Consider the following 12907-nt stretch of genomic DNA (forward strand, 5'->3'; position numbering starts at 1 on the left):
CCGCCTGCTGCCGGTGTGCCACGCTCTCCAGGGAACTCGACTCTGTAGCCAGTGTTGGAGCGGTCTCATGTGTATCAACCCGAGGGGTATCACCGCTACCGAGGATGCCATGTGTCTCAGGAGCCTCTAAAATTGTTTCAGGGGGACCGCTGACTGCTTGAAATGTTTCAGGCAGTTCAACACTGACTGGGCGCGGTCTGTAGTCAGATGCGCTGTCATGGAGACAGAGTTGAGTTCCATACCAAGATAGAGGATGCTCTGCACAGGGGAGAGCTTGCTCTTCTCTCGGTTGACCTGTAGTCCCAGTCGCTCTAGGTGCCGGAGCACCAGGTCTCTGTGTGTACACAACAGATCTCGCGAGTGTGCCAAGATAAGCCAGTCGTCGAGATAGATCTAGGATAGGGCGCATCCCCCCGCCTTTTTGGGGACGATGAAGTTGGACATCTCGGCTAGAGGGACGGGCTCGATCGCTTCCTTCGCCAGAAGGGTGGCGACCTCGGCCCGTAGCATGGGAGCATCCTGGCCTCTGACTGAGGTTGAGAGGATGCCCCGAAACTTGGGCGGGCGTCTGGCGAATTGGATCGCATAGCTGAGACGGATCATTTCCCGAAGCCACCGTGACGGTATGGGAAGCTCGAACCAAGCTCCCAAGGACCGAGACAAGTGGAATAAGGGTACAATCTGCCTCATCGACCCCCCGGGGGGTGGTTCGATGGCTGGCAGTGCGGGTCTCTTGCCGGGAGGAGACTGGCTCTGCTGGTTTGCCTGCCTGGCGATGCAGCTCCACGCACCATCGATTTGAGAGTGATGTATATATAATGTATATGTATATTCGATGTTGGGTAGGGAGTGCCAGAGCTGGCGTCGAAGAGGGCCGGGGCTGCTGGGGAGCAGGCGCCGCACGGGATCTCAAGGCCTGTGGGCGGCCGAGTCACGGTGGGGCAGGATGTGGCTGATCGCCTCCGTCTGCTTCTTTACTGCCGAGAACTGCTGAGCAAAGTCCTCGACAGTGTCGCCAAACAGCCCACCCAAAGCGGACTTTCTCGGCGTCGCTCATCTGCGCAAGGTTAAGCCAGAGATGCCTCTCCTGGACCACAAGAGTGGACATCGCCTGACCAAGGGCCCGCGTGGTCACCTTGGTTGCCCGTAGGGCGAGGTCGGTGGCGGTGCGGAGTTCCTGCGTTAGCCCTGGGTCGGTCTTACCCTCGTGGATCTCTTTCAACGCTTTGGCCTGGTGGACCTGCAGGATGGCCATGGTGTGGAGAGAGGAGGCAGCTAGGCCTGCAGCAGCGTAGGCCTTCGACACCAGTGATGCCAAAGTCCTACATGCTTTGGACGGGAGTTTCGGTCGACCTCTCCAGGTGGATGCCGTCTGTGGGCACAGGTGCAAGCGAGACGGGGTGCGAGCAGTCCGTGAGCGCTTGGCTGACGGATTTACGCTCGCAGTGGCCCTCATGTCACCCTCGCTGCTTGCCTTGGCAGACAGTATGGCCTTAGCCATTCTCGTCACGGCCCGGGAAGCATGCGAGGTGGTGGCTGGTTCTCGAGAGAAGGCAGCCACCTGTGATTGCAACGTCTGAATGACCATCCGCCCGCAGTGCGGGCAAGATGAGTCAACGAAGGCTGCCTCAGAGTGCTGGAGACCAGAAAGGGAACACATGTTATACTGACCAAATGAAATAAATAAATGTGCCCTTTAATGGCTGAAAATAATAAACTAGTTAAGCTAAATGAAAATACAATCATATATATCCATGTGTATTTCTTTAGTGTGGTTGTCTGTTACTGTATGTGTGTGCGCTCGAGCACGTGCATACTCCGCTCTGCCGCGCACTCCCGTCATTTAAAAATTAACGGTCATTTCGTTTTACCTCACTCACTAACACATTAGTTTAGCGGTTTATTTCTTTTATTTTTTATTTGAAAACGTACAGATTTGAGAGTAAACTTATATTTTCGTGATGTTCGATTGATTTGACACATCTAAATCAACAGACCATGATGAAAGGACTGAAACTCAGGGCTTTTGATTGTGTTATCTAAAGACGGAGCCGCGCTATACTTCTGTGGTGAGACAAGAATATTGTTAGCCTGAAGATAATTAAATGTTTATTCTTCTGTCAATAAAAATCTGCTTTAAATATTGTGTTGAAGTCATTGGTTATTTTATTTTGATATCTATAATGTCTGATGTTGAGGTAACGTTAGGCCTACACACAGTGTGGTTTTATTAGAAATGATATACTGTGCTGTTTAAATCGAAAATTAAGCTACTTCAGTGATGGAAAAGGAATTATTAGGCTAAAATAATAATCTAATGCATTGATTTCATCCTCCATATTGTGTGGGATAATGTATTTTACTTATTTTAATTAGAGTAGACAAGCGATGGATAAAAACAGCGTGGATGTATTCATTACTGACGTGTAGTGAGGCCAAACGGACCCAAGAAAAATATTTTAGGTTAACGTTCTGGGAACGTTCCCCAGAACGTTATGGGAACCAGAAACTAACGTTCTATTAACGTAAAGAAAACTTTCCAGGAGAACCAAAAACGAACCTTAGAACATAACGTTCTGGGAACCAAAAACTAACGTTAGGGGAACGTTCTGGTAACCAAATATTGTTTGCTTGGTACCTGTAAATGTTACTTTTATTTTGCACATTTATATATTTATACAGGTATTATTTATTTTTGGAGGAGCCCCAAAATGGCAACATATTCAGTGAATTTGTCAAGTTTATTGTTTGTTCCTTTTATCATTTGACCTGTGCTTCTCTCTCCTTTATCTTAAATGTGTGCTGTCACTGAGCGTGTGTGCGTGTGAGTACTTGTCTGTGTACGTACGTGTGTGTGTGTGTTGTGTGTGTGTGTGTGTGTGTGTGTGTGTGTGTGTGTGTGTGTGTGTGTGTGTGTGTGTGTGTGTGCGTGTGTGTGTGTGTGTGTGTGTGTGTGTGTGTGTGTGTGTGTGTGTGTGTGTGTGTGTGTGTGTGTGTGTGTGTGTGCGTGCGCATCCGTGTGTGTGTGTGTCTCTGTGTCTGTGTGTGTTGGTGCGTGTTGTGTGTGTGGAGTGTTTTGTGTGTGGGTGTGTCTGTCTTCTGTGTTTTCAACCTTTTCTTGTTTTTGCAGGTACAACTTTGATTGTTTTGCTTGTAGTCAATGTGTCTCATGTACAGCTGCTTTGTAACAATGAAAATTGTAAAAGCGCTATATAAATAAAGTTGAGTTGAGTTGAGTTGTTCCGTGTTTTATTAAGCACACGCAAAGCAACTTAAACAATAAATGTAAGTATATTTGTGAAAATGTGTATGAATTACCAGTTATTTAATGTCGTTGAAATAACTTATTTATTATAAATATATAACCTAACGAGTACACTTTTAATGTGACACACCTGTAAACTGTCGTCCTGTGCAGATAATTCATTGGAGGGAATGAAGGTGGGAAGCGATCATGTGTCATAAGTGAAAGTGAAAGAAAAAAAGTGTTCGGCCATTGAAGTCGCTGACTCACCGACATTTTCTCTAACAGACGAGGAAACGCATAAAACCGATAGATTACAGTGTTATACTGGAGCCTAAGTCACTTTAAACACGCGTGAAAGATGCTGAACACCTCGAGAAAGTGGCAGAGCCCGAGTGGTGGATTTTCTTTTGAAAACACGCGCAGGTGAGACGTGTTTCTGTAATAAAACCTAATGTAATATCTACAGCGATTGTAAACTATATTCATACATTTTGGATTCGTTAATGTTTCGGATTTGTTAAATGAGAATAACACAAACCTAACGTATAAGAGACTCCCTCTTTCTCTTCTTCCTCTAAACACACTCGCAATAGTGAAAATGTTTCATTTCTGTTATTTTGGACATAGTACCAAGCCCTCTCTGGTGAACATAATCCATTATAGTTGCATATTTAAAAATGCATTATTTTTTAAATAGGATAGTATAAGAAGTTACAGCTCATTTAACCTATCTTTCTGACAACATCCCCCACATACTTAAGCCACTGCTTAATATTATAATGCATGTTTGCAGGATAAGAATCCCAATAGGTTTATTTAAATCTGTGAAATTTCAAACATTATTTTGATGAGGTGTATGGGGCATAATAACTAATGTGCCTAGACAGATTTAAACAAGTCAAATTTGTCTTTCATAGAAATGCTGTTCTGGAGACAAGCTTATCCGAGAAGGGTTACAGTGCACCAAAAGCCAGGAAGACTGGCACCACCATCGCTGGCATCATATTTAAGGTCTGTCATGTCAAATGGCAATTTATGTGGTTGTGTAAGTTATGTAATTGTGAATGAAATAGTTGAGTCAGGTCTCTAGATCAGTGGTAAGGGCCGTTGTAAGGCCCCCTTTGTGTAGGGTGCATCGCCAAAACAAAGACTTGTACTCTTAAACTTAGAATTGTAATTGAACCAAAAACATATTCAGTTATACATTGCTGGAACATCAATTATTTTGGTTGGCGGTCTTATTTTTCTGATGTTTGATTGCATAAAAGTTATGATAAATTTCTATATTTCATAAAATGCCACAAAATCTGTGGCCCCCCTGGATCCACGGCCCCCAGTTTTGGGAACCACTGCTCTAGATCATCGTTTAAATATAAATACTGTAAATGTAACTTATAGAGTAGTGGCCAAAAGTGGTGTCAAGGGCTGGCATATTTGTATTAGACAAACTTATTTGGCAAAATGGCAAACAACGTTTTTTTCTGAACATACAAAAAAATGTATTGAAAAACAAAAAGCTTGCAGGAATAAAGCTAACATTGACTACAGTTTCATTTAATAATTTGTCAACACGTTGTTTATTTTTAATGATTATCATTACAAGGAATGCTGAATTATATAATAAAATGAAATCTTTTAGGATGGAGTGATTTTAGGAGCAGACACCAGGGCCACGGATGACATGGTCGTTGCTGATAAGAACTGCATGAAGATCCACTACATTGCCCCCAAAATCTAGTGAGTGTATCACATCATTTGGTTGCTTATTGACAGACCTGAAGTCTTGATCGAAAGTTGATTGCACTGCAACTGGTGACGTGAAAGTTTAGCTGTTGTTGTTCTGTAGCTGTTGTGGTGCAGGTGTGGCAGCAGATGCTGAAGTCACAACACAGATGATGTCATCAAATGTGGAACTGCATTCGCTCAGCACCGGACGTCCTCCTCTCGTAGTCACCGTGACGCGGCAGCTTAAACAGATGCTGTTTAGGTAGAAAAGTGCTGCCTATTCAGTCTTATGAAGTGACAGTGTCAAAATGATTTATACTTTGAGATTTAACTCGTTTTGTTGGTCAGTCACAACTGAGTGGTTGTGAATTGTAGACATAGTGGTTACAGACACAGTGCGGGTCTCAGCGCTCATTCAGGAATTAGTGGTGCATTAGAGATGTTTTACTAGCTTTTTGTTAAACAGCTATAGGAGGAAAGTTAATTGCTTCTTTTCATTTCGTAGGTATCAGGGGCACATTGGTTCCTCTCTTATCGTGGGAGGTGTGGATGTAAATGGTCCGCAGCTCTATAGCATCTACCCTCACGGCTCATATGATAAGCTTCCTTTCCTTACCATGGGTACGCTTTATTATATGTGTGTGTGTGTGTGTGTGTGTGCGTGTGTGTGTGTGTAATTATGAAATTGCTAGTTCATTTATGTCAATATATTGTTGAATCTTTACAGTTTAACAGAATGGCATTGATATTTCAGGGTCTGGAGCGGCTGCCGCTGTATCTGTATTCGAAGATCGATATAAGCCAAACATGGAGGTGAGACACTTTTTTTTTACTGTTGATACTGTAGTCCCTTACACAATAGTTTTGATTTTATTTTATGTAATGTTGCTGCAAAAATGAAGGATCACCCCAAAATGAATATTCTGTCATTTATCATGTTGTTTCTATCATATATGACTTGTTAACGGCTGTGGAACAAAGAGGAAGACAAAATCGACAAACGCCTATAAGAAAATCTGAAAACTATGTTCTTTTTTTACCCAGTTTCACTACAATAAATCTACTGTAATAATATTTTGAGTGGTCCGGTCAGATTTATGTGTTGTATTTATCTCAGTTATGTCATTTGGAGCGCAAGTCTGCTCTATAAAGCAGATATGACATTCTTCATGAGCCTGCTGAAAAGTGCCATTTATTTTGCAATAACGAACACTCTTTTAAATGATTGCAGAGCCTTATGGTCTGCAGAGAACCCTAAAAAACTGGAAGACCTAAATGATTTGTAGATGTTGCAGATCTAATAAGCATCAACATTACTCTAAAAAAGCGGAATAAAGAGTGGTGCTCCTTAATATGCAAACCTGAATGCTTGTGGTCCCTGAAAACTATTTTATTAAGACATGATGTCAGTTATAAACTTTTAGCAAATGATTGTCACCTTTATAGAATGCATATACACCACACTGCTGGAAATCCTCTCCTGTTTTCTGACCTTTATCTCCAGTAATATCCTAAATATGATCAAATTTAGGTAATGATTTATATTCCAGTATTTATACAAATTTACAAAATCTTGCATATCCACTGAACCTGGAACTGCCCTTGATATCCTTCGTCTTTCATTGAAGGAAGCAAGTTATAGGTTTGCAGTAACGTAAGGGCCAGTAAATGATGAAAGATTTCTTGGATGAACAATTGCTTTAAGAAAGTACATTTCTACCATTTTGAGAATCCCAATCCTCAATCACACACTTTCTGTTCCTGTTTGTCAAACCCATATGTACATCAACTATCTGGAATGAATGAGCAGCTGGAGGAAGGAAAGCAGCTGATGAGAGACGCCATCGTGGCAGGAATCTTCTGTGATCTGGGATCTGGCAGCAATGTAGACCTGTGTGTCATCACTGAGAAAGGTGTCGATTATCTGAGGGGATATGACCAGCCCGCTCAGAAAGGACAGAAGTAAGGCACACAGGAAAAGGATCTAATGCCACACAGAACGAATCATTTCTTTTAAAAAAAATAATTATGACTATTATGAAAAATGTCATTAATAATTAAAAAAAGAGACTGTAACGTGTTTTAACCTTCTGAAGTTGTTTTATTAACCGCTTATAATTTTAATGAAAATGTTCTTATCTTTTCCAATGCAACAGGGAAGGCACATACAGATACAAGCCAGGCACTACTGCTGTTCTCACAGAGACTGTAACTCCATTAACACTGGATCTTGTGCAAGAATCAGTCCAAGTGATGGACACAGAATAAGCCAGGAGCATCTGTGCTTGAATCAGTCCCACTTCATTTAGAACGAAATATCATTTTATACAGTTTGCTTGGTAACATTAAAGAGTTTGATCCTTTGCACTAGCGTCTCTTGCTCTTTATTTATAGCCCTGCACAAACAAGGGTATCATGGTAACACGATGGTAGGTAAGCACACATAAATGCCCACTGTATTTATTCTCAGCATAAAGCACCAATATAACACTAAAATAAACAACAAATAACAAAAATAATTAAAATTTGCGATTGTTATCTAATAGTACATAAACGCTTGGAAACCTCGTTATCAATCTCTTTGCGTTCAAAAAATATATATGCTTCAGTTCACACACTATATTCAGCCGTCATCGATTATGTGTTTTACAAAGAGTTATTATGAAAGTATTTATTAGTATAAACTTAATTTCCCAGTGGTCACTCCAGCTATTTTATCAACCCTCAAATGGTGCGATGTTGGTAGCACTTTTTTCCAGGGGGTTCATAACAGCTTAACAGACAATGCGTCATCAGGCCGGTGTGGCCTATTTGAGAATCTGCAAAGGTCAATGAATGATGTTTTATTAACAAAGTTAATCGAGAGGAGCCGGAGCATGTAATCAAGCTGGGCTGATCCGCATCAGCAATCACGGCTTCCACCCTATCAGCTCAGCGAGCTACCCAATAAATAAGACAGCATCATCTCGAAGTCATTCAACCTTTCGCCACCACCCCGGCTCTTATCCCTGAACTCGGTTCTCTCGCTATGGCGCACTCGCCTCGGCAGGAGGAGAGTGCTCCGGGTTCGATAGGAACCGGCGAGCTCGGGCCCTCTTCCCAGACAGCACGCCAAACAAGCATACCTTGCCACTCCTGCCACTATTATTATCTGCATAGGCGAACTATTCAATCATGCGCAGTTTTACAAGACAGGCCCTTAATGTCAAATACCTGTCCAATGTCGCATTGGTTTTCAGACACCTGTGCGCGATCGCAGGGGTTTCACACAGATATGACATCAGATTAGAATTTTAGAATTTTAAAGTTTTACTAAATTAATATTGCATATAGGAATTTATAGTCTGTTATATTTGACCTGTGCTTCTCTCTCCTTTATCTTAAATGTGTGCTCTCACTGTGCGTGTACGTGTGTGTGTGTGTGTGTGTGCGTGCGTTCATGTTTGTATATCCCGGTGGGGACCTAAACCTGAATACACACCAACACATGGGGACCAAAATTGAGGTCCCCAGGGGCAAAAAAGCTTATAAATTGTACAGAACAATATTTTTTACAAATCTAAAAACACACTACGTGTGTGTGCGTGCGTGCGTGCGTGCGTGTGTGTGTGTGCGTGCGTGCGTGTCCGTGTGTGCGTGCGTGTGTGTGTGTGTGTTAGTACGTGTGCATATTGTGTGTGTGGAGTGTTTTGTATGTGGGTATGTCTGTCTTCTGTGTTTTCAACCTTTTCTTGTTTTTGCAGGTACAACTTTAATTGTTTTGCTTATAGTCAATATGTCTCATGTACAGCTGCTTTGTAACAATGAAAATTGTAAAAGGCGCTATATAAATAAAGTTGAGTTGAGTTGAGTTGAGTTGAGTTATGGAATTCCAAACGTGACTTAATAAAAAATAAATAAATACAAAAATAAATCCATGAAGAAATGTAAAAAAGCAAAAATAAATGAGTATTTATACTTTTATTTCCTTATTTATGTGTAATTATATATTTTTTCACGTTTATTTTATTTTATTTATACATTTATTTATTTCCACATTTATTCATGTATTTATGTATTTATTGCTACATTTATTTATTTTTACATTTATTTATTTATACATTTATTTATTTATGTATTTCTTTGTCTGTATGCTAATGAGTGGGGGCGTGTTTCACCTCAGACATTAGCAATCGATCTCAGAGCGGCGGTGCTGAAGCTTTAAAGCCACAGGGACACCTTGTGGTGTGACCAAATGAAACGAGGTTGACGAAGTTGCATAGAGAAGGCAATCTAGTCATTTAATATCACCCTAACTGTGTGTAGATAGGATTACCACACATAGCCTACATACTCTTTATTAGGGACATGGCCATAAAACATTATTCGGTCGAGATTTCTAAAATGTCTTTGCACACATGAACAGAAACTGCACAACAACAGGTCTGCTATGAGACACTTGGAAGAATACACTTGGACATGGAAGCGCGTGAAATTATCCACTAGTAATCACATTTATTGTAAATGCGCTGGATGGAGCTGATAAGAACTTGAGTTGTTTGTCGATGAGACTCGCACAAACCAGCTCAGAACGCCGAGAGAAACCAGTGCATTTCACTGAAGTCTACGCAAGCATTATGATCAATGCGTTTAAATGCGTCTGCAAATACAGTTTACATTCGCGTTTCCTAACTTTGCAATGCATAACACGTGGCATTTCAAATGCTTAAATTATAACGCATATTTCATAGATGCTGCTCTTAGATACTAAGAGTTTAATGAAAAGTCATCAATTGGATTTAGGGATCCGGGATTAAATCAAACCAAAAGTGCATGCTCATGTAAACCAAGTGAGACACGCATCTCACGCCATCGATACGTGCCTATCATGCCCATTCAAACAGCACCGTTAGGTAGCCTGCAGGTACATCTCAAAAAATTAGAATATCATGAAAAAGCTCAATATTTTTTGTCACTCATTTCAGAAAGTGAAACCCATATATTATATAGATTCATTACACATAGAGTGAAATATTTCAAGCCTTTATTTCTTAAAATTTTGATGATTATGGCTTACAGAAAATGAAAACCCAAAATTCAGTGTCTCAGAAAATTAGAATATTAATAAAGAAAAAGGATATTTTAAACATAAATGTCAGGGTTCTGAAAAGTCTGTTCATTTCTATGCACTCAATATTTGGTTGGGCCTCCTTTTGCATGAATTACTGCATGAATGCGGCGCGGCGCGGCGTGGCATGGAGGCAATCAGCCTGTGGCACTGCTCAGGTGTAATGGAAGCCCAGGTTGCTTTGATAGCGGCCTTCAGGTCATCTGCATTGTTGGGTCTGGTGTCTCTCATCATAGATTCTCTGTGGGGTTCAGGTCAGGCGGGTTTGCTGGCCAGTCAAGCACAGTACCACCATGCTCATTGAAGCAGCTTTTGGTACCTTTGGCAGTGTGGGCAGGTGCCAAGTCCTGCTGGAAAATGAAATCAGCATCTCCATAAAGCTTGTCAGCAGAAGGAAGCATGAAGTGCTGTAAAATGTCCTAGTAGATGGCTGCGTTGACTGTGGACTTCAGAAAACACAGTTTATTTTGATGTTTATTCAAAATGATGTGTTCTTTACTCAAAATAATTGAGTTATCAACTTAAAAGTTTTGTGGTAATAAGTTTCCACAAATGTTTTGAGTTATCTTAACTTATCGGGGTTTACAATGTGAAATAAATGAACTTTTCCACGACACTCTAATTTATTGAGATGCACCTGTATATATCTCCTCATTGGAGGCTGAGCCCCCCTAATATTGAAAACCTAGAATCGCCCCTGGTTGTTACATAAGATAAATGCAAGGAAAGAAAGAAGTAAGGGACAGACAGATTTGTTTTGATTTTGTTCTAAGTTGTTCTCATACAGGGATAATATTGGGGGTGGGAGGGAAATATCCTTTTATAAAGTTATAAGTTATAAAGTAAAGTTATAAAGATGTGGTTTCTGAACTTGTATTTTGATAGTTTAGCAATTTGGCAACATGCTGTTCCAGATAAAACTACTGAGCTTTTGCTTCAACTTGACTTTAAATACTTAAGTAGATTTAATATAAAAAGTACTTTTGATACTTAAGTAGGCTACAATATTTATCTGATAATTTAAGGCCTGGTTTCACAGACACGGCTTAACTTAAACCAGGACTATGCCTTAGCTGAATTAAGATTTTTATGTTGCTTTTATAAAAAAGCTGGTTTACATTACTGGTGTGCATCTCGAGACAAATCAATGGCACTGATATATTTTAAGATATTTCTGGGCAAGTTATATTCAGTTACATTCATTTTAGTCTGGGACTAGCCTTAAGCCTGGTCTGTGAAACCGGGCCTAATACTTTTACTCAAGTCATATTCTAAAAGGTTACTTTTCACTTCCACCAAAGTCATTTTCTGGCAAGATATTTGTACTTTTACTCAAGTATTGCTTTTAGGTACTTTATACATCACTGGTTAGTTCTAAATAGTTCAACTCCAATATGCAATCCCCTGTACCTTCATTTTACATTTACAATAAACGCAATATGAACACAACCCTGTCCTGCTTCTTTTAATTTTCATTTGGTTAAGGTAATCTGATATGATTATTTTCATTTTTAATCAAATGAAATATGATACAAAACACTATATTTGATTGTAAAGTACACTGAAAAAAATGAACGTATGGGTCTTTGAAATTACAAAAATGAATCACGTATAAGCAACACAATTCATTTATATTCCTTGTGTGAATGTGATTTAATCAATTAGTTTTAAATTTATTTGTTTGAATGTTGAATGCAGACATTTTTCTCACGTTGATTGAAAGTGATTAAATTGAAAATTGAACTTAATATAATTGAGTTTGCATGCACAACTGGCAGAAGGTGGCGGTAATGCGTCAATGAGAAGAACGTAAACTGTCATAAAAGAATAAATGACGTCGACTGCGTTAACCGCCAATTTGCGCCAAAAATGGAGAACAGATTCAACAGCAGCCAGCAGGTCGCCTCAGACTTGCACCTAATTACTGAAAGGTAAGTTTATCAATTTGATTTGTATTTGTTTTCAAGTGGGTGATATCTTCACTAGATTAACGTTTTTTTTACAGTGTGTAAGGTTAGAATCATCGATTTTTCGAATTTGTTTATTTAAAAAAATGTTGGTCTACTCGAGAACAGTCAGGTTCATAAAAAATAAAGGGGTATTTTTTAAACGAATATTGAAAGTATATATTTTTCAATATGTATATAGTATATTTTCTTCACAGTACATTGAAATTTTGCTGACATTGTGGCGGTAAAGTTAATTGGAGATGTAGAAATGGTGCACGCCTCAGTAAACGCAAGTTTGCAAGTCGATTATGGTATCGTTAACGTTATAATATAAAGTAATTATTTGTGTGCTTGTGTATCATGAAGCAAATTACACCATGGCAAAATAACTATTAGCATGTCCGTGCTTTATTCGCATGACCCTGTAACGTTACTTAAACGGGCACCGAGCGAGCATTTAAGTTACAATCCATTCCTGTTTGAAAGTTCAGCTTAAAGCACGCAAGTACGAATATGTTTTTTTCATGTTTAGCCGTTGTGTTCGAGTTGAAAACGATCAGCTTTGTGTAAAATGTGGTCGTCAATGTCACCTAGCCGCCTTTTTCGCTAACTTGCACACAACAAACTACACTATTGCGTGGGGTTGCGAGTCAAGAGCAGCTAGTAATTTTAAACTAGTCCTTGTGACCAACATTGAGCTGTATGACAGACAATACTGAAAATGCTCGTTTAATAACGTTAGTTGTTTTGTGTTTTTGTGGTCTTAATTATTGAAGGTTGTGCTTGGAGTTCACCTAACTGATTCTTAATATTTTGTTTTGTAGGTTTATCATATGAGATACACACTCAAAAGCTTTATATTGGTAAGTCATTTGAATT

At 39.9% G+C, this 12907-nt stretch overlaps 1 protein-coding gene across 1 annotated transcript; it reads left to right on the plus strand.

Moving 5' to 3' along the window:
- Positions 1–3468: 3468 nt before the first annotated feature.
- Positions 3469–7337, plus strand: psmb10 (proteasome 20S subunit beta 10). Its single transcript, XM_057354769.1, has 8 exons — positions 3469–3670; positions 4165–4258; positions 4887–4984; positions 5094–5234; positions 5478–5593; positions 5727–5785; positions 6783–6934; positions 7129–7337. The coding sequence occupies exons 1-8, from the start codon at positions 3606–3608 to the stop codon at positions 7238–7240; spliced, it is 837 nt and encodes a 278-aa protein (XP_057210752.1). The 5' UTR covers positions 3469–3605; the 3' UTR covers positions 7241–7337.
- Positions 7338–12907: the final 5570 nt, after the last annotated feature.

The sequence above is a fragment of the Triplophysa rosa genome, linkage group LG16, assembly GCF_024868665.1.
Source record: "Triplophysa rosa linkage group LG16, Trosa_1v2, whole genome shotgun sequence".
NCBI lineage: Eukaryota > Metazoa > Chordata > Actinopteri > Cypriniformes > Nemacheilidae > Triplophysa > Triplophysa rosa.